Below are 22987 nucleotides of genomic sequence, written 5' to 3'. Positions count from 1 at the left end.
CTGTAATGTCTCTTATTGATAGGTTTGGGCAGTTGTCTGGTTTAACAACTAACTGGCATAAATCTGCGCTAATGCTCATAGATGGTCAGCCAAGATCACCAGTGATAACTGACAGACATATCCCATGTGTAGAGTCCTTTAAATATTTAGGAATTAACATATCTTTTAAAATTAAGGATTTTGAGGAATTAAATCTTACTCCACTACTAACTAAATTTTGCAATAAAGTTAAGGCCTGGTGTAAACTTTTCTTGTCAGTGGTGGGGAGGACAAATCTTCTTAAGATGGTATAAATGCCGCACCTTTTATATGTTCTCCATAATGCCCCGGTCTGGCTGCCAAGGGACAGGTTTAACAAAATTAACTTGATATTTAGGGATTTGATATGGCGCAAAGGACAACCTAGAATAAAATTTGAGACCTTGCAGTATTCTAAAACAGAGGGAGGCCTGGGAGTTTCCAATCCATGGGTATACTTTCTGGCGTCCCAACGTCAACACTTTAAAGGATGGATAGAGTTGGGGTCTATGGATATACCTAGCCAGATTCTTAGACATCATCTGAAAGACAGGGATCTAATGATGTTACTAGAGGAACTAGATGGGAGGTCAGAAATTCCCATACGACGTACAATGCATACGGTTTGGTGAAATATTTTAACACTTGAGATGGGTTTATGGGATTACAGAATATACCCCAATATGGCGTAACCCAGTTTTGTCTGAATGCGGATCGCTGACAGGGTTTGATGAATGGAAGGAGAGGGGAGTGACAAGAATGGGACACCTTCTGGAGGCTGGAGTGTTCAGAGCTTTTACTAGCTTCCAGGAAGTCTATGGCATTCCTAGACGTTTCTATCAATATTTACAAATGCGACATGCCTTTAACACTATGATCAAGAATGGTCTTATGGTGTCACAGAGGGATACAGCATTACATTTTATAGTTTCGGGAGGAGAGGGTTGATATCCATGATATATAGGTTGTTGCTTGACAAATGCCTAGAATCGCACTCATTGACCAGGATGCAAAAATGGGAACAAGACGTAGGCACAATTTCGAAAGATCAATGGCCTGATATACTAGAAGTGGTACCTCTTTCCTCTTTGAGTGAAAGTGGAAAACTATCCCAATTGTTTAATATTCAAAGAGTGTACAAGACACCGGTTTTCTTACATCGGATGGGCATCAGATCAGATGCTAAATGTCCTAGATGTTCTATGGAACTTGCAGATCTGATACACCTGCTATTGCAGTGTCCGGTAATAACTACTTTCTGGGATAAGGTGATTGATGTCATACAGAGAGCCTACACAGTACGAATACCACGGGACCCCAAGATGTGCATCTTGGGTTATGTGTCAGATTTGGGAACTGAAAACACGCTTAAAGGGAACCGGTCACCTGGATTTTGGGTATAGAGCTGAGGACATGGGTTGCTAGATGGCCGCTAGCACATCCGCAATACCCAGTCCCCATAACTCTGTGTGCTTTTATTGTGTAAAAAACCCGATTTGATACATATGCAAATTACCCTGGGATGAGTCAGAGCTTGAAAATATGACTTTTCTCTGGTCACACAAGTAAGATATGACTCTTTAATGTTAATTTGCATAAAAGGCGGGAAGTACAAAAATGCATAAATCTGCAAATGAAATTAAGTGACATATTTTAAATGTATGTTGTTTTTATTCTTTGTGACATGTAATTAATAAAAACGATCTGATTTAAAAAAACAAACAAAAAAATCTCCTCTTATGCGTTTTGGTAGACAGACTGCCAGATAATGAAACATGATTCATGACTCCAGAGAACATGTTTCCCATGATCCAGAGTCCAGTTGAAGCATGTTTTAGATCTCTCCCGCTGACACTTCGCATTGCGCATGATGATCTGAGGTTTGTTTGCAGCTGCTCGTTCATGAAAGCCCCATTTCATTAAACTTCTGACAACAGTTCTTCTGCTGGATTTCACTGTAGTAATACGTGTAATGCTAATTGCCACCTCACAATAGACAGCATCATAGTGCATAGTTGTAGTTTTGCTCATGACCTTTAAAAATTCTGATGTTTGTAATGTCAATAATAATCTATATACAGTATATTGCCAGCATATTCGGCTGTGTTCACATCTATGACAGAATATTTATAACAGAATCCACAATGCTATGATAGATCTATTGCACAATGTACACCAACAGCTCCCGGGGCCAGATTAAAGCCGGGGGGCGCGGGCCTCCACTAATAATTTTAAAAAGGGGCTTCCACAAGTTGCAGGAAAATAGGTGTGCTGTGCGCACGTGCAAAAGTTCTTGCCAGCGAAGTCAGCGCAAGTTCACACAGTGAGATATGTGTTCCACATTCCACACTGTGGAACATATATCTCACTTAGGAGAGGAGTCTAAGGGTGCCCTCAGGAACTTTGAGAAGTAGTCACAGCGGGACCTGAAGCTCCCAGCGTGGTGACATCACTTAATGACACCGGGAGCACCAGAAGGAGGATGTGCCCGACTGCCAGTGTGGCACAAAGCCATATAAATAAGCTTTGCTCTGCCTCTCTAATATTCCCATGAGCCTAAGGGCTCATGCACATGACCATATGTATTTTGCGGTCCGCAAAAAACGGATCCGCAAAAAATACAGATGTCATCCGTGTGCATTCTGTATTTTGCGGAATGGAACAGCTGGCCCCTAATATAACAGTCCTATCCTTGTCCGTAATGTGGACAATAATATGTTGTGCAATTATTATTATTTTTTTGAGGAACGTACATACGGAAACATAATATACATGGAGTAACTTCTGTTTGTTTTTTTTTAATTAATGGTTCCGCATACGGTCTGCAAAAAAAACGGAACAGAAAGAAAATGGGTTTGTGTGCATGAGCCCTAACAGTGTTCAGTGTGTCCAGTCTCCAGGAGAGTTGAGTGCACTGTGCACAGATGGGTGAGCACTGGCTGCAGTCTTCCATTTGTCTGACTAAGGCCTCTTGCACACGAACGTGTTCTGCGGTCCGCAATGGGCGGGCACCGATCGTGGGCCAGCCGCATGTGGATCGCGACCCCATTCACTGGAATGGGGTCCGCCATCCGTCCGTTCCGCAAAAAGATAGAACTTGTCCTATCTTTTTACGGAATGGAACCCCACGAAAGCACTGCGTAGTGCTTCCGTTCCGCACCGCATCTCCTGGATTTGCGGACCCATTTAAGCGAAATGCACACGGCCAGTGTCCCGTGTATTACGGACCCGCCATATGCGGGCCGCAATCTGGCCACGAGGGACACTCGGTCGTGTGCAAGAGGCCTAACTGTGAACTCTCCCTCCCCCTTCTGTCCTGCAAATGTAGCCTTGCCTCTTCACCATGCTGTCAACATGAGAAGTCCAGCTATCTGCAGATAGTAAGTTTGTTTGTGTGTATTGTATGTGCTTTCTGAATGTCCGTCCATCTATCTATCTAATCACCTCTAAGGGTGCCCTCACACGTGGCAGAAAATTCCATCAGAAAACACTCCACGTTGCCCACTCCAATATGCAGGCACCGGCCGTGTGCATCTCACATCACTGATGCGGACCCATTCACTTGAATAGGTCCGCAATCCAGACGAAGGTCTGCCGAAACGCGCGTCGGGGCTGGCGCCATCCCAGAGGGGAGACATAATGGGTAAATAAACTCTTTTTATAATATGTATGAGATATTTATATGCCATTGCACTTTAATATTATGTATAATGGGGATTGAGTCACCATTTGTGTGTCCTGATGTGGATGTCGCCTTTTCCCTGCACTTGGTTTTATGTATGGAGTGTCATTTATAAAGTGTGTTAATAAATTATATTTATATTTCTTGCGGTCAGGCAATTTTTAATTGGCATTTAAACAACAAAAAAAGTAGTCATATTTGGTATTGTTGCGTCCGTACCAACCTGCTCTATAAAAATAGCACATGATCTAACCTGTCAGATGAACATTGTAAATAACAAAGAATAATAACGGTGTTACCTTACCTCACAAAAAGTGTAATATAGAGCAACCAAAAATTATATGTACCCTAAAATAGTACCAACAAAACTGCCACCTTATCCCGTAGTTTCCAAAATGGGGTCACTTTTTTCTTCTTTTTTTTTTTTTAGTTTCTACTCTAGGGGTGCATCAGGGGGGCTTCAAATGTGACATGGCAGCTTAAAATTATCCCAGTGAAATCTGCCTTCCAAAAACCATATGGCGTTCCTTTCCTTCTGCGCCCTGCCGTGTGCCCGTACAGCAGTTTACGACCACATATGGGGTGTTTCTGTAAACGACAGAATCAGGGCAATAAATATTGAGTTTTATTTGGCTGTTAACCCTTGCTTTGTTACTGGAAAAAAATTGATTAAAATGGAAAATCTGCCAAAAAAGTGAAATTCTGAAATTTCATCTACATTTTTCCTTTCATTCTTGTGGAACACCTAAAGGGTTAAGAAAATTTGTAAAATCTTGAGGGGTGTAGTTTCTAAAATGGGGCCATTTATGGGTGGTTTCTATTATGTAAGCTTTACAAAGTGACTTCAGACCTGAACGGGTCCTTAAAAAGTGGGTTTTGGAAAATGTCTGAAAAATTTCAAGATTTGCTTCTAAACTTTTAAGCCTTCTAATGTCACAAAAATAACATGTAATTTTCATAATGATCCAAATATGAAGTAGACATATGGGGAATGTAAAGTAATAACTATTTTTGGAGGTGTTACTATCTATTATAAAAGTAGAGAAATTGAAATTTGGAAATTTTTTCTAAATTTTTGGTAAATTAAATATTTTGACAAAATTTTACCACTGTCATGAAGTGCAATAAGTGACGAGAAAACAAGCTCAGAATGGCTTAGATAAGTAAAAGCGTTCCAAAGTTATTATCACCTAAAGTGACATATGTCAGATTTGCAAAAATCGGCTTGGGATTTAAGGTGAAAAGTTTCTTGGTAGTGAAGGGGTTAAGCTTGATTATCTAAGAGTCTGCCTTCTGAAACATGAAGATAATTAGTGGGATGAACTTGTGATCATAGTGCTGAACAAGAAAATAACTGGTGCAAGAACTGTTCGATTTGCGACCTTCTGCAAGAACAACCACAAAATAGAGGCAAGAGACAGAATTTTGTAGTGATTTTGCAGTAGTTGTGGCGAAAATAAATGGCAACAGAAGCATCCACAACCTCCTTTTTTAAAAAAAAAAAAACAACAAACAAACAAACTTAGCTACTTAGACATTTGCTTCCTAGCTGCCCTGTTTGTACCCAGTTTTTGTGGGTGGAGTTTTCAAATAGATTGTTCATTATCCAGTGGAGGGTGTACCACTGTAGCTGCCATAGCAGCTGCTACGACGCCTACTGTGACAGGGGTGCCTGTTGATTAAGAGGTGGGTGATGGCAGATGAGGCTCGGCCCGTAATGGATAACTGACACAGCAGCCAGACTCGTGCCAGAGTCTGACTGCTGTGTCTGTCATCCAAGAGGGCCTGAACCTCATTCCCCAGCTGGGCGGACTAGAAGAAGGGCGCATGGGCCAAGGATCATCCCCTGGCCTGTCCACTCTTCTACTCAGCCTAGCAGGCATGATAATCTCACTGAATCGTGCAAATGTGCTCTGTTGGTCGCGGGAACGTCGCTAGGTCGAGGTATTACTGTTAAATTAAACTACCATGTGGGAACACTAGTGGGGAATTCTATTGTGTGGGGGCAAAAAGGGGCATGACTGTGGTGGCAATAAGCAGTGTAACTACTGTGAAAGGGACATTCTAATGTGAATGGGACACTAAGGAGGCATACTTACTGTGTAACTACTGTATGGGGGCACTAAGGTGGCATGACTACTTTGTGGGGGCACTAAGAAGGTATGACTTCTGTTTGGGGGCACTAAGAGGCCATTCTACTGTATAGGGGCACAAAGGGGGCATGACTATTTGAAAGCACCATTAATTCCATGGCACTGTACATCAGGAGGGGGTTATGCATGCATAATATAAAAAATACAAACACGATAAATATAAAACTATAAACAGAGTGGTACAGAGGTGGAAAGGACCCTGCTCACGAGAATCTACAATGACACGGTAGATAAGGGTAAAAGCTGCTCATCTGGCTGTGTGGTAGTAGCATGCTTATTGCAGGTGGCAGCCTTTCCTGGGTTTTAAGGTTGCTTTTGAAGGTTTAGATCAGCAGTCAGCAACCTTCGGCACTCCAGATGTGTTGAAACTACGACTCCCAGCATGCTCCATTCACTTTTATGGGAGTCCTGAAAATAGCTAAGCAAGTGTGCATGCTGGGAGTCGTAGTTTCACCACAGCTGGAGTGCCGAAGGTTGCTGATCCCTGGTTTAGATGTTGGAGAAGAGTCTGATGTGCTGTTGTAGTGAGTTCCAGAGTATGGAGGATGCACGTGAGAAATCTTGTAGATGCGAGGAACAGGCGAGATGAGAACAAAAAAGGTCATGTGAGGATCGGAGATTACGTGTGGGGATGTATCGGGGAAGCAGGTCACATATGTAAGGAGGGACCAGATTTTTGACGGCCTTATATGTAACTGTTAGTATTTTAAACTGGCTGGGGAGCCAGTGAAGGGATTAGCAGAAGGGGAGGCATAGGAGAAACGAGGGGAGAGGTGGATTAACCAGGCACAGATTTGAAATAGATTGGAGGGGAGCAAGAGCGCTAGATGCGAGGCCACAGAGGAGGATGTTGAAGTAGTCCAGGCAGGAGATGACAAGGGCATGCATAAGCATTTTAGTTGACTGGTGAGGAAGGAGCGAATACAAGAGATGTTCTTAAGTTTAAAGTGGCAGGTGGTGGTAAATGTTTGTGTGTGGCTTGAAGGACAGGACAGAATTAAATGTTATCCCACAGAAGTGGACCTGTGAGACTGGAGAAAGCATGGTGATATTAACTGTAATGGTCAGGTTGGGGAGCTGAGTGACATGGGGGAAAGATAATGAATTCTGTTTTCTCCATTTTTGAGTTTAAGAAGCGAGAGGAGAATGAAGATATAGTTGATAGAGACAGTGAGATTCTATATAGAAGGTTAGTGACATCTAGGCCAGAGAGGTAGATTTCAGTGTCATCAGCATAGAGGTGGTGTTGGGAGCCATGGGGCTGTCCCAGGCCGAATGTATAAATGGAGAAAAGTAGGGGACCAAGGCTTCTTGATTATGGGTGTGATGGTGGCATGTTTAAAAAAAAGAAGGAAGATACCAGTGGTTAGTGATGGGTTGTAAAGGTGGGTTAGGGTATGGATAACAATGCGATGAGGTGGGATGAAATTGGGTCAAGAACATAGGTGGTAAGATGTGATTTGGAGATAAAGGTGGAGAACATATCCTCAGTGATGGTAGTAAATTGGGTTAAGTGGGAAGTGCACTGAGTAGTTTTGCAGAGGATTTGTGGGGGTTGTTGGTTGAAGCTCTGAGATTTTGTCAATTTTATCTTTGAAATATGAGGAAAAGTCTTTGGCTGTGAGGAGGGTTGTGGGAGGTGACACTGGGGTACAGAGTATAAACCATTGTTTGAGGTTGTGGTAAAGAGATGATATGAGAGTAGTGAAGTAGTCCTGTTCAGAAGAGGAGAGTGCAGACTTGAAGTGGAGAACAGCTTATCTGTATATGATGAAATCTTTGTTAGAGTGGGTTTTGTTCTGCACCAGCTTTTTGTCTGGTAAGTTTGTCAGGGTTGTCAATTTATTTGACAGGTTCGAGTGTGTGGGAAGGGGGCACTTGAGTCGAGAGCTGAAGTACTTGTGATGTAGAAAGCAATAGCGGTGTCAGCATTGTGAAGTGAAAGTGAATATATGGGGGACAAGGGTAAGATAGAGTGAGTGTGTGAATGGGAAGTTTGAGGTTCTTACTGAGGCATGCTAGCTTATGGACTAGAAGGGCAGTTGAAGAGAGAGTGGTTGAGAAAGCAAAAAGATCAGTGGTCAGAGAGGGGGACAGGAGAGTTTGAGAGATCGGATAGGGAGCAGTGGCGGGTGAAGACCAGCTCTAGTGTGTCCATCTCTGTGAGTGGCTGTGGAGGACCATTGTGTGAGGCCAAAGAGATGGGAGTTTGGAGGCAGCTGAGTGGCATGTCAATAGGGATGTTGAAATTACCCATGATGATGGTGGGGATGTTGGTGGAAAGCAAGTGTAGAAGCCAGGTATTGAAGTTGAAAATGGCAGTAGTAGGGCCTGGTGGAGGTAGATAATGTCTTTTTGGAGGTTAGGAGAGAAGATGTGGACCAAGTGAACTTCAAAAGAAGGGGGGTTGAGGAAGGATGGATATAGGTTAAAGAGGACCTTTCACCGATTCTTACCCTATGAACTAAGTATACATACATGTGGAGCGGCGCCCGGGGATCTCTCTGCACTTACTATTATCCCCGGGCGCCGCTCCGTTCTCCTGCTATGTCCTCCGGTATCTCCGTTCCCTAAGTTATGGTAGGCGGAGTCTGCCCTAGCGCTGGCCAATCGCATTGCAGAGCTCACAGCCTGGGAGAAAATAACCTCCCAGGCTGTGAGCTCTGCGCTGCGATTGGCCAGCGCTAGGGCAGACTCCGCCTACCATAACTTAGGGACTGGTATCTCCGCCTACTATAACTTAGTGAGCGGAGATACCGGAGGGCATAGCAGGAGAACGGAGCGGCGCCCGGGGATAATAGTAAGTGCAGTGAGATCCCCGGGCGCCGCTCTACATATCTGTATAGTTAGTTCATAGGGTAAGAATCGGTGAAAGGTCCTCTTTAAAGGAACAGTTACCTTATAGGAGGAGGCCAACATCACCAACATGTCTGTTTGAACAGGGAATATGGGTAAATTGGGGTTTTCCATAGGATAGTGCAGCAGGTGAAGGCTGTGTAAGTGGGTGTCAGCCAGGTTTATCTGAGATCAAGGAAAGTAATTTTATGGAAAATTAAGAGATCGTGGAAAGTTTATTGCAAACAGGAAAGTAAGTTCCCTAATACTCCACTCCAGATAGAGAAACTGGGGAGGCAGGGGTCAGGTGAATGGTATGAAGTTTGAGCAGTTACTGGTAAGTAGCCAGCAATCTAAGGTGGATAGGATAGTGGGGATTAGTGAAGGGAGCCCAAGATTAGGAGATAGTTAGGTCCATATATATTTGGACAGAGAACATTTTTCCAATTTTTGTTCTGTACATTACCACAATGGATTTTGAACAAAACAATTCAGATGCAGACTTTCAGCTTTAATTCAGTGGGTTCAGACCTTCAGCTTTAATTCAGTGGGTTGAATAAAATAATTTCATTCAAATGTGAGGAATTAAAGCATTTTTTAACTCAATCCCTTCATTTCAGGGGCTCAAAAGTAATTGGACAAATTAAATAATTGTAAATTAAATGTTAATTTCTAAAACTTGGTTGAAAACCCTTTTGTTGGCAATGGCTGTTTGAAGTTTTGAACTCATGGACATCGCCAGACGCTGTGTTTTCTCCTTTTTAATGCTCTGTCCTTTACTGCAGCGGTTTTCAGTTGTTTGTTTGTGGGCCTTTCTGTCTGAAGTTTAGTCTTTAACAACTGAAATGCATGCTCTATTGGGTTCAGATCAGGTGACTGACTTGGCCATTCAAGAATATTCCACTTCTTTGCTTTAATAAACTCCTGGGTTGCTTTGGCTTAATGTTTTGGGTAATTGTCCATCTGTATTATGAAACGCCGACCAATCAGTTTGGCTGCATTTGAGCACACAGTATGTCTCTGAAAACCCCAGAATTCATCCGGCTGCTTCTGTGCGTGTCACATTATCAATAAACACTAGGGACCCAGTGCCACTGGCAGCCATGTATGCCCAAGCCATCACACTGCCTCCGCCGTGTTTTACAGATGTGGTGGTATGCTTTGTATCATGAGCTGTACCATGCCTTCGCCATACTTTTTTCTTTCCATCATTCTGGTAGAGGTTGATTTTGGTTTCATCTGTCCAAAGAATGTTCTTCCAGAAGTGTGCTGGTTTTTTAAGATGTGTTTTTTTTAGCAAAGTCCAATCTAGCTTTCTTATTCTTGAGGCTTATGAGTAGCTTGCACCGTGCAGTGAACCCTCTGTATTTACTTTCATGCAGTCTTCTCTTTATGGTAGATTTGGATATTGATACGCCTATATCCTGGAGAGCGTTGTTCACTTGGTTGGCTGTTGTGAAGGGGTTTCTCTTCACCATGGTAATTATTATGCCATCATCCACCACTGTTGTCTTACGTGGGCGTCCAGGTCTTTTTGCATTGTTGAGGTCACCAGTGCTTTCTTTCCCGGGATGTACCGAACTGTAGATTTTGCCACTCCTAATAGTGTAGCAATTTCTTGGATGGGTTTTTTCTGTTTTCGCAGATGAAGGATGGCTTGTTTCACCTGCATGTGCAAGCACCACACCTCAAATCAACTCTAGTTTTTTTTATGTGCTTAATTGAGAATAAAATAATGAAGTAATTGCCCACACCTGCCCATGAAACAAGCTTTGAGTCAATTGTCCGATTTCTTTTGGTCCCTTTTTAAAAGCAGGGTGCCACATGTAAAGGAGCTGAAATTCCTAAACCCTTCATCCAATTTTAATGTACAGTCGTGGCCAAAAGTTTTGAGAATGTGAAAACGAATATTTTTGTCAAAGTTTGCTGCTAAACTGCTTCTAGATCTTTGTTTCAGTTGTTTCTGTGATGTAGTGAAATATAATTACACGCACTTCATACGTTTCAAAGGCTTTTATGAACAATTACATGACATTTATGCAAAGAGTCAGTATTTGCAGTGTTGGCCCTTCTTTTTCAGGACCTCTGCAATTCGACTGGGCATGCTCTCAATCAACTTCTGGGCCAATTCCTGACTGATAGCAATCCATTCTTTCATAATCATTTCTTGGAGTTTGTCAGAATTAGTGGGTTTTTGTTTGTCCACCCGCCTCTTGAGGATTGACCACAAGTTCTCAATGGGATTAAGATCTGGGGAGTTTCCAGGCCATGGACCTAAAATGTCAACGTTTTGGTCCCCGAGCCACTTAGTTATCACTTTTGCCTTATGGCACGGTGCTCCATCGTGCTGGAAAATGCATTGTTCTTCACCAAACTGTTGTTGGATTGTTGGAAGAAGTTGCTGTTGGAGGGTGTTTTGGTACCATTTTTTATTCATGGCTGTGTTTTTGGGCAAAATTGTGAGTGAGCCCACTCCATTGGATGAGAAGCAACCCCACACATGAATGGTCTCAGGATGCTTTACTGTTGGCATGACACAGGACTGATAGTAGCGCTCACCTTTTCTTCTCCGGACAAGCCTTTTTCCAGATGCTCCAAACAATCGGAAAGAGGCTTCATCGGATAATATGACTTTGCCCCAGTCCTCAGCAGTCCATTCACCATACTTTCTGCAGAAGATCAATCTGTCCCTGATGTTTTTTTTGGAGAGAAGTGGCTTCTTTGCTGCCCTTCTTGACACCAGGCCATCTTCCAAAAGTCTTCGCCTCACTGTGCGTGCAGATGCGCTCACACCTGCCTGCTGCCATTCCTGAGCAAGCTCTGCACTGGTGGCACTCCGATCCTGCAGCTGAATCCTCTTTAGGAGACGATCCTGGCGCTTGCTGGACTTTCTTGGATGCCCTGAAGCCTTCTTAACATGAATTGAACCTCCTTTCCTTGAAGTTCTTGATGATCCTATAAATTGTTGATTGAGGTGCAATCTTAGTAGCCACAATATCCTTGCCTGTGAAGCCATTTTTATGCAACGCAATGATGGCTGCACGCGTTTCTTTGCAGGTCACCATGGTTAACAATGGAAGAACAATGATTTCAAGCATCACCCTCCTTTTAACATGTCAAGTCTACCATTTTAACCCAATCAGCCTGACATAATGATCTCCAGCCTTGTGCTCGTCAACATTCTCACCTGAATTAACAAGACGATTACTGAAATGATCTCAGCAGGTCCTTTAATAACAGCAATGAAATGCAGTGTAAAGGTTTATTTGGGATTAAGTTAATTTTGATGGAAAAGAAGGACTATGCAATTCATCTGATCACTCTTCATAACATTCTGGAGTATATGCAAATTGCTATTATAAAAACTTAAGCAGCAACTTTTCCAATTTCCAATATTTATGTAATTCTCAAAACTTTTGGCCACGACTGTAGATACCCTCAAATGAAAACAAAGTCTGGACTTTATGTCCATGTCCATTATAAAACTATAACTTGAATATGTTTTAGTAAACAGGTAATAAATACTAAATTTGTGTCGGTGTCCATAATATATATGGACCTAACTGTATGTCTCCAGCAGTCAGAAGAAGTAGGTATAGTGATTAGGGTTGTCACAATACAAAAATTTTGATTCAATTTCGATACCATAAAAAAGTATTGCAATACTCAATACCATTCGATACCACGTGAAAAAAATAACGCCAAAAAGGCTGCGTGCATTCCGCATTTTATGGAACGTCTGGCCCATAATCAAACAGTCCTATCTTATTTTTGGGGGGGACAAGGTGACTAAAAAATGGCTAATCGAGCAGTTTTTCTTTTATTTTTTTTTCTGTTACGGCGTTCACCACATAGGAGGTATTTTTTAATATTTTAATAGTTTGGACTTTTCGAATGTGGCGATATTAATGTTTGTTTATTGTTTTTTTACTTTTTATTTAGTAACTATTTCCCCCTTAGGGGCTAGAACCTGGGATCTTTTGATCCCTTGTCCTATTCACCCTAATAGAGATCTAATAGAGATTGAGTGGTTAACTGCCGCAGATCGCAGCTCCCTGTCTTAGAGGCCAGGTACCGGCTATGTGATTCTGCCGCCAGCACCCGCCTCCTGTATTTGTATTAATAGATTACTTATCTTCATTGGTGGTGCAGACGCGCAGTGAACACAGTCCATCCCCTCCTCCGCCCGTCTCTCTCCTCATTGGAGGCAGCAGCACAGGGGGGGGGGGGGGGAGGGACTGCTTCCTTCTCCAATGTGCTGCTGAGGAGAACATGTAGTGCGCTCCATGTTCTCTGATACTAGACTGCGCACTAGCGGTAAATGGCAAATCCCGGTATCAAATCAATACCAGTACAAAAGTATTGATTGGGTTTTGATAATTCGATACACCCCTAATAGTGATAGCAGTTGAGAGTAGGATAGGGCATGAGATGGCTGTTTTAGAGGGGAGGGTTTTTAGTGCTTAGAAGGAAGTTAGTGGAAGTAGCCAGGTAAGATAAATAAAGCCTTATTCACACGTCAGTCATTGTTTTTAACACTATTTTATTCCTGTGTTTTTTGTAAGTACAATAAACCCTTTTCAATTGCAACCACTGGTACGTACTTCACCATCTTTGCGCCTTCCTTCCTTTTTTGAGCCTTATGGAAGTGTGAGACGGGTGATATCTTGGAGTGACGCTCTCCTGGTAGGATCCTAGTTCAGACAAAGATCTTCTGAATTGATGGCTTCTGGTCCTGACCTGCCCTACAACCTGAGCTCCTTGACTGAAGGCACACCGGTCTCTCTCTATGCGCATTAAAAGTGATCTTTGTGAGTATATCGCATACATCTGATGCGACAGGTGTCTGAACATACTACACCATAGTGCGTTTTTTTCACTGCATTTTAGGTTTCCATGCATCTGTTGAAAATCTATGATTGAATGTGGTCCATCTAACTGAAGATTTTTCCGAATGTAAGAAAGAGAAAATAATAGGAACATTTAAAAGAATCCTCTCTCGCAGCGCAATCCTTTCTCCTATCACTTTATCTAACAGACTTTTACCCACATTGTCTTGGGATCTGCAGCGCTTGAGTGGACCTATTTCCTATACAGAGACTTTGTGCTTTTATTCTAATACTATACGGAGAAGGAGCTGCGTACAGTATTAGAATGTATTGGCTCCGATGAGCCGAAGTTATTGCTTTGCAAAGTCTCGTGAGACTTCGTGCAATAACTTCATAAATGAATTTGTACTGTAAAAAAACATTTCCCGAACTCTGGTTTGGTTCCAAGTTTTATGCGAATCGACTTTGGATATTTAATCTGAAGTCTATTCGCTCATCCCTAGTATCGGCGTTACCTTCTGTTCACCTCTGGTTCAGTTCCTGGTATAATTCCTGCTGCCCACTTTAATGCTGTGCAGAAATGACCAAGGACTACTGTGTGGGGGCAATAAAGGGGCATAACTACTGCATGTGGGCAATATAGGGTCATAACTACTGCGAGGGGACCTCAAAGGGCATGAGCACTGTGAAGGGGCAATAAGAGGGGGTACATTCTACTGTGAAGAGGGTATAACTATGAATGGGAGCGTGAAGAGGGTATGACTAGTGTAGGGGCACTAAGGGGGAATAACTACTGTGCAGGGCACTAAGGGGGGCATATAGGGACTGGGTAGCATACAATAAACTCTTAAATCCTCCTCCATTCCAGTTTTGTTAGTAATAAGGGCAAAAATGTGTGTCCGGTGACAATTGGTTACAATTAATGGAGGCCCCATCAGATTTTTCGTCTAGGGGCCTCCACCAACCTTAATCCAACCCTAATGACACCTGAAGGACCACATAGACTACATGCACACGACCGAGCTGTTTTTTGCGGACCGCGGATCCGCAAAAAACGGCAGCCGCCCGTGTGCCTTCCGCAATTTGCGGAACGGAAGGCCCATTGTAGACATCCGTATTCTTGTCCGCATCTTTTGCGGCCCCATTGAAGTGAATGGGTCCGCATCCGAGGCGCAAAAACGGCGGCTCGGATGCGGACCAAAACAACGGTTGTGTGCATGAGGCCTTATACAGTACCAGCAAAGTGAATGAGATCGGACAAATCTCATGTAGACTTAGCTTTTTCTTTCCGCGCAGAAATTGACCTGCCCTGTGGATTTAGAAATCTGCAGCATGTTTTTGTGCGGATTTCACCCTTTAAAATGCAAGGGTGAGATCTGTGGCAAAATCCGCAACAAAAAAATGCAAGTAACACATGCCGTTTTATTGAGGAAGTGCACAGAAAACTGCAAAATCTCGATTTCTCTTTTGAAACCCGCACTTGGGTGCAGGTACCCAAATGGAGCCTCCAGCATGGATGTGAACACAGTCTTGCACAGCACTTTACAACTGGTGAAGCAATAAGCAAGTAAAATGAAAAGAAAAAAAACTAGGACTTTAAGGGGGCCTTTTATCATGCTGAAAAACACCTATATTAGGTGTATTTCAAGTGTAGATAGCGCTTTTGCCCCGCTCACACAGGTCATAAAATGAGGGCGAAGAAGGGGACGACCTGAGGCCTGTCTCATTCAGCCTTTTCTACAACTGTTTCAGGCGTAGAAAATGGTCTAAATGTAAGACAGCTCGGAATCAGTCTTCGATTTAGAAATGGCGCTGGATCCACCGAAGTTATGGAGAGGCCGGCGCCTCTTTATAACTTCAGTGGATCCACTGGCCAGATATGGGAGTTATTAAGACCAGCGTCTAAAACACCAGTCTTAATAAATGTCCCCCATAAGATCTTACAATTTAATGAAATCCAATGGCAGCGCACACTAGACTTGCATGCTTGTAAGTATGGCCACATGGGCAGATTTTCCCATATGGATTTGGCTGCAGAATCGAGTTACGTTAGTTGAGTCATAAACGGATTTGCTGCTGATTTCACCCCATCCATTGCAAAGGATGACATCTGTAGTAGATATTCATAAAATCCTCACAGCAGGTCAATTTCTGTAGCAGTGTGGATGAGGTGTTGTGCAGTTCTCATCCACTTTGTTGCAGCTACAATTTGCTTCAGACCATCCACACAAATTCCGCTCCACCTACACCCCCAAGTGGACCGACCACAAAAATAGGGGTCAAATATCCCAGTTGGAAAGTGTAAAAAAATAAATAAATAAAGTTCTATGTGCAGTAGTAGCTACAGAGTACTTCCTATTTATGCAGTCATTAGATAAGTGTATGGATCAGGAAATCTAAGCCATTTAATATGGTATTGAAAAGTTATTATCCTGTTGGAAAAAAAAACTGTATGCAGTACCCATTCCTGAGATCTTGTAAAAGTGTTCAATATTGTAACAAAGTCAGTGGCTCAACCAACTTGGGAAACCGTGGTTTGGTGCACTCCCCACGACACACCCCAATGTCGTAGGAAAGGATTACTATATAAGGAAGCTTAGTTGGGGGCACTATGCTATCCAGTGCTGTATGGATTAGATTTTGTCAAGCTTATATAAATGATCAATTCTCAATTTATTGCAAGGTTAAAAAATACGTAGATGTGTAGTGGATCACCCTGCCATCCACCATGTACATAAAACCGTATTTCATATATAAACAATATTTGAATAAGGCAATATATTCTGTAGTGGATCAACTAAGGGTACTTTCACACTTGCGTTAAAGTTTTCCGGTATTGAGTTCCGTCCTCGGGGCTCAATACTGGGGGAAAAGAACTGATCAGTTTTATGCTAATGCATTCTGAATGGAGAGTAGTCCGTTCAGGATGCATCAGTTCAGTCCCTCTTAAATTTTTTGGACGGAGAAAATACCGCAGCATGCTGCAGTTCTCTCTCCGGCCAAAAATACTGATTACTTGCCGGATCCAGCATTAATTTACATTGAAGTGTACTTTACATTGAAGTATAAGTGTTCCGGCGAAACGGAACCGGCTTTCCAGTCTGCGCATGCGCAGACCTTGAAAAATGCAAAAAAATTAATACCGGATCCGTTTTTTGCAGATGACACGGATCCTGATCTGTCTGACAAATGCCATCAGTTTGCTTGCGTTTTGACGGATTCGGCAGGCAGTTCCGGTGTCAGAACTGCCTGCTGGAATCCTCTGCCGCAAGTGTGAAAGTACCGTTCATACTGAAAAAAAAATTGTCCTTTGAGGGGAAAAAAATAACATTTTATAACCATATTCTGACCCCTATAACTTTTTTGTAGTTATGTTTACAGGGCTGTGTGAGGGCTCATTTTTTGCGGGACAATCTGTTCTTTTCAGTGATGCCAATTTGAAGTGTCTGCAATTTTTTGGATCACTTTTTATAAAAAAAAATTATTGGGTAGTTGAAGTGAAAAAAATTGGCAGTTTTTAATTTTTTTTCCCATTACGCCATTTGCCATATGCTATTAACATTGTTATATTTTAATTGTATAGGCATTTTCGCACACTGCGATGCCCATGTTTTTTTTTTTTTTTATTGGTTAAGTATTTATATTTTTTTTAGGCCTCTTTCCCACGGGCGTGTGCGCCCCGTTGCCGTATTGCGGACCGCATTTGTGGATCCGCAATACATGGGCGCCGTTCCATGGGCATTCCGCATCACGGATGTGGACCCATTCACTTCAATGGGTCCGCAAATCCAGAGATGCGGAATGGTGCGGAACGGAACCCTACGGAAGCACTACGGAGTGCTTCCGTGGGGTTTAGTCCCGTACTTCCGTTCCGCAAAAAGATAGAACATGTCCTATCTTTTTGCGATCCGCTGCGGCTGCCCTACAGGCTGTGCTCATGCATTGCGGCCCGCATTTTGCGGGCCTCAGCACGACCACGGGGCGCACACGCCCGTGGGAAAGAGGCCTTAAGGAAAGGAGGGTGGCCTGTATTGGTACATTCCTGAAATAGGCACCGAAGCCTGCTCGAGGCTTTGGGCTATTTCAGTAATGTAACAGGTTCCCCGATCTCAGTCGGGAAATGCTGTTACCGGAGCAGAAGCGCACAACTTCCGCTTCCAGACTGCGAAAATGCCGTGGTAACATTTGACCACGGCATCTGAAGGGTAAAATATATGCGATCAGCCTTATGGCTGATCGCTTACATGTGCCGCGGGTCTCTATTTAAAATAGCAGAAACCCGACGGCTGTGGCAAGCGGGCGCCATGTTTAGGGACCGGACTTCTTCCGTACATATACAGTGGAGGTCCTTAAGGGGTTAAAGGGATTTTCTGGGCTTGTCCCCTGTGGACGACAGATTGTTTTCTCAGTACTTACTCGTTTATCGTTCCACCGATGCTGCCATCTTTGTTGCACTCTGGCTGGCTGTAAGCTTTCTCATTCACGTCCTGAGTCTTTCTGTTCAGCTCTATATGCAGCATTGGCGGCATGATGGATGGGTAAGTACTAAGGAAAAAATCTTCCATCCACAGGTGAGAAGACTGGGATTTGTTAAAAATAAAGGCCCAGAGAACATATTTAGGCCTCTTGCACACGACCGTATGGCTTTTTCAGTATTTTGCGGTCCGCAAAAAATACGGATGACGTCTGTGTGCATTCCGTTTTTTGCTGGCCCCTGATAGAACAGTACTATCCTTGTCCGTTATGCGGTTAATAATAGGACATGTTCTATCTTTTAACGGAAATACGGAAACGGAAGGCATACGGAGTACCTTCCATTTTTTTGGCGGATCCATTAATATGAATGGTTCCGTATAAGGAACACAAAAAATGGAACGTAAACGGAAAAAAATAAGTTTGTGTGCAAGAGGCCTTATAGACAAGTCTGTCATCTCCAAGGTCTAGGTATACCACCCATGTAGGGTACAAGCCCCAAAACCTAACCATACTTTTCTTGTGAAAATCCAGATCCTCTAATCCCAAGAGAGGCTTTTTGAATGCAAATATTCTTTTCATTGCACCATGGGTGGGGTCACCCAGTGCACCTGACTTTCCCTGTGTCCTTTCTACTGGCTGTGAGATCTAAGGCCCCTTTCACACAAGCGAGTTTTCCGTGCGGGGGCAATGCATGACGTGCACACATTGCACCCGCACTGAATTCTGGGGCTGTGTACATGAGCGATGTTTTTCATGCAACGCAGGCCCCATAGAAGTGAATGGGGCTGCGTGAAAATCGCATTGCATCTGCAAGCAAGTGATGATAATAAATAGGGATGAGCCGCGGGACCCCATTAAAGTCCATTTACTTTATTATTTTCCATTATAACATGGTTATAATGGAAAATAATAGCATTCTTTAATACAGAATGCTTACTAAAATGTCCATTTAGGGTTAAAAAATAATTTAAAAAAATTACTCGCCTCATCCACTTCTGTCTTCATTCAGCAGGACCTGCGGTGATGTCAGCGCAGGTCCTGCAAGAAGAAGAAAAGACAATAACGGCTGCACAATCAAGTGGATGAGGTGATTAATTTTTTTAAATTATTTTTTAACCCTCAATGGACATTTTACTTAGCATTCTGTATTAAAGTATGCTTTTATTTTCCATTATAACGATGTTATAATGGAAAATAATAAAATCTACAGAACCCAAACGCGAACTTCAGTGAAGGGGTTCAGGTTTGGGTACCAACATTCAATTTTTTTTATCATGCGCGTGCAAAATGCATTAAAACGCTTTGCACCCGCGCAGAAAAAACTGAACAACTCAATCGCAGACAAATTGCGTGCGAACTCGTGCGGGTTTCCCTGAACCCGCCCGCAACGCATCCGTAATGAATCCGGCACGCTCGTCTGCAAGGGGCCTAAGTGACTGTCAATCAAACAATGGTGGGAGGCATTAAAACCTTATTTACATAAATGTAAAAGGAAGCATTTCTCAGGATTAGAAGCCCAGAATCTCAGGACACCTACTCTAGATGGCTGTATGCTTACTTTGAAACTGATTTTGGAGTTTGTTTGCTTTTTTATATTGATGACCTATCATTCGAGTGCTGTCTTCTCTTCACCATTTACCTGCTCTCCGTCGACATTGCAGTGACAAGCAGCGTAATTACAACTTAGGCCTCTTTCACACTTGCGTTGTCCGGATCCGGTGTGCACTCCACTTGCCGGAATTACACTCCGGATCCGGAAAAACGCAAGTGTACTGAAAGCATTTGAAGACGGAACCGTCTTCAAAATGCTTTCAGTGTTACTATGGCACCCAGGACGCTATTAAAGTCCTGGTTGCCATAGTGGGAGCGGGGGAGCAGTATACTTACAGTCTGTGCGGCTCCCGGGGCGCTCCAGAATGATGTCAGAGCGCCCCATGCGCATGGATGACGTGTCCAATGCGATCACATGATCCATGCGCTTGGGGCGCCCTGACGTCACTCTGGAGCGCCCCGGGAGCCGCACGGACGGTAAGTATGCTGCTCCCCCGCTCCCCACTACACTTTACCATGGCTGCCAGGACTTTAGCGTCCCGGCAGCCATGGTAACCATTCAGAAAAAGCTAAATGTCGGCTCCGGCAATGCGCCGAAACGACGTTTAGCTTAAGGCCGGATCCGGATCAATGCCTTTCAATGGGCATTAATTCCGGATCCGGCCTTGCGGCAAGTGTTTTCCGGATTTTTGGCCGGAGCAAAAAGCGCAGCACGCTGCGGTATTTTCTCCGGCCAAAAAACGTTCCGTTCCGGAACTGAAGACATCCTGAACGGATTTCACTCCATTCAGAATGCATTAGGATAAAACTGATCAGAATTCTTCCGGCATAGAGCCCCGACGACGGAACTCTATGCCAGAAGACAAGAACGCAAGTGTGAAAGAGCCCTAAGCCATTCCCACTTCAAAGGAATGGCTCCTTCCTATTTAAGTGAATGGGGTGGCTGAGATGTAATTACATTGTTCGCTGCTGCAGGTAAATAGTGATGAGCGGCAGGGGCAATATTCGAATTCGCGATATTTCGCGAATATTTGGGCGAATATTCGCCATATATTCGAGAATTCGAGAATTCATGATCTCTAGGCATTATTTTCTTGATTGCGAAAATTCGCATAAAATTCGCCTAAAGAATTCGCATAAAAATTTGCATAAACTGGTATTATATAAAAAAAAAATCGAATATTCGCGATTACGAATATATTTTCCGATATTCTAAATATTCGCGAATTCTCGAAGTGCCGATATTCGCGATTAAAATTCGCAATTCGAATATTCGTGATCAACACTACAGGTAAACTCTGAAGAGAAGGCAGCGCTCGTACAACAGCTGATCGGTGGGGATGGCGGTAGTCAGGCCATCATGTCATTAATATAGGAAATAGGCCATCCCCTTTAAGAAATGATCGGTTACAAATACATACAGATATGAACAGAGTCTAGAAGTAAAGTGGAAGATAAAACAGACCTATTTTTGCTTCATTTTTCTTTTCCCTTCTTTCTTGGTCATGACTTTTAGTGAGTGCCATCTCTCATCTCTACCACAGGTATTTTGGTTGATTCCTCCTACGGTGTATAATTTGCAGCTTTATGAGGAATGGCTGTTATCAGGGAAGCAAACTGACATCTTCTTGGGAGACCGATCACAGGGTTGTCAGAGGATTGAACTGAAGCAGGGACACACCTTCTTTATTCCATCAGGTAATGGTTTATCTTTAAAGTATTTACTGTGTTCTCCAATTCCAAAATTAAAGGGGTTGTCCGGGCTTTTACTATTGATGACCTATCCTCAGGATAGTGTGTCACATATTCAGACAGCGCTCCAGTAGTGATTGCAAAGTGGAATATTTATTTAGCCAGACAGGTTAGTGTACATCAGTAGAGCGACGTTTCGGGCCTATATCATTTTGGAGCCCTTCATCAAGCTGGTGTACACGCTGAAGAAATTTGATCCTGAGGTGAAGGGATCTAAAAGGGACATGCACCCGGGAATAGCCATACAATTGATGAGTGCTTTGGCCTCCTCTATTAGACTATCCTCAGGATAGGTCATCAATATCGGATCGGCGGGGTTTCGACTCCCGGCAGCCCCACTGATCAGCTGTATGAGGAGACTGCGTGCAATGTGCACGGCATGTCTCCCTTCTCTCTTCCTGTCCGCTGCTGCTATCTATGGCAAAGACCATAGACAGCAGCTGACTGGAAGAGAGATGGCAAGTGCGCACTGCGCGTGCCATCTCCTCATACAGCTGATTGGCGAGGGTACCGGGTGTCATTCCCCCGCCGATTCGATATTGATGACCTATCCTGAGGATAGGTCATCTATAGTAAAAGTCCGGACAACTCCTTTAATTTTGGAATTGTAGGGTATATGCCAGGGATGCTCAACTTGCAGCCCTCCAGCTATTTCAAAACTACAACTCCCAGCATGCCCTAATAGGCTGTCCAGGCATGCTGGGAGTTGTAGTTTTGAAACAGCTGGAGGGCCACAGATTGGGCATTGCTGGTCTATGGCAGTCTGGCCCTGGGGACAGCTAGCAGTCTGCTATATGGCCAATAAAACTGATCATACACGTTAGATTATGATGGGACAGAAAGCCATCAGGGTACTTTCACACTAGCGGTTTTCTTTTCCGATATTGAGTTGCGTCCTAGGATCTCAATACCGGAAAAAAACTGATCCGTTTTACCCTAATGCATTCTGAATTGAGAGCATTCCGTTCAGGATGCATCAGTTCAGTCCCTCTTCCGTTATTTGGAGGTAGAAAATACCGCAGCATGCTGCAGTTTTATCTCCGGCCAAAAAGACTGAACACTTGCTGGAATGCCGGATCCGGCATTAAGTGTTCCGGCAAAACGGATCCAGCTTTTCAGTCTGCGCATGCGCGCACAGACCTTTTAAAAATGCTAAAAAATTTAATACCGGGTCCGTTTTTCCGGATGACACCGGAGAGACGGATCCGGTATTTCAATGCATTTGTCAGACGGATCCGCATCCGGATCAGTCTGACAAATGCCATGAGCTTGTGTCTGGATTGCCGGATCCTCTGCTGCAAGTGTTAAAGTACCCTATATGTGTATTACATGTCACATAAACCAGGGGAGGCGGCAAGAGAATTACTTGAAGGAAAAAAGTTTTCCATGGCTACTCCTTACCCTGTCTTACTGGTCACCCCTTTCTACATCTAATTGGACCAGATTTGGCATGAAACCATGGGGCATCGTGCACTGCCCAGCGTTAGTTTATGCTGTGGGCACCTCATCTGCTTGCTGCACACCAGATCAGTGACGGGTTTCACGAGGGGCACAGATTTAGGTCCTGCTATCCCCATACAGATCAGAGTGTAGCCCTGTGTGGCCAATGGCCGCCACGTCCCGCCCGCACACAGTGGATGCGCTCTCCTGGCCGAGGCTCGTTTCCACTTCCTCTCTCCTGTCGCTTCCTC

At 43.6% G+C, this 22987-nt stretch overlaps 1 protein-coding gene across 6 annotated transcripts in view; it reads left to right on the top strand.

Moving 5' to 3' along the window:
* Window positions 1–22987, top strand: part of KDM2B (lysine demethylase 2B) — a 237367-nt gene that overhangs the window by 105042 nt on the left and 109338 nt on the right. For all 6 annotated transcript variants that reach the window (XM_040416126.1, XM_040416124.1, XM_040416125.1 and 3 more), the window contains one exon: window positions 21089–21242. In XM_040416126.1, the coding sequence (XP_040272060.1) occupies window positions 21089–21242 (154 nt within the window). The remainder of the gene's footprint in view (window positions 1–21088; window positions 21243–22987) is intronic.

The sequence above is a fragment of the Bufo bufo genome, chromosome 2 (genome assembly GCF_905171765.1).
Source record: "Bufo bufo chromosome 2, aBufBuf1.1, whole genome shotgun sequence".
NCBI classification, from domain to species: Eukaryota; Metazoa; Chordata; class Amphibia; order Anura; family Bufonidae; genus Bufo; species Bufo bufo.
Note: the sequence above shows the minus strand (reverse complement) of the source record. Positions and strands in the feature narration are given on the sequence as shown.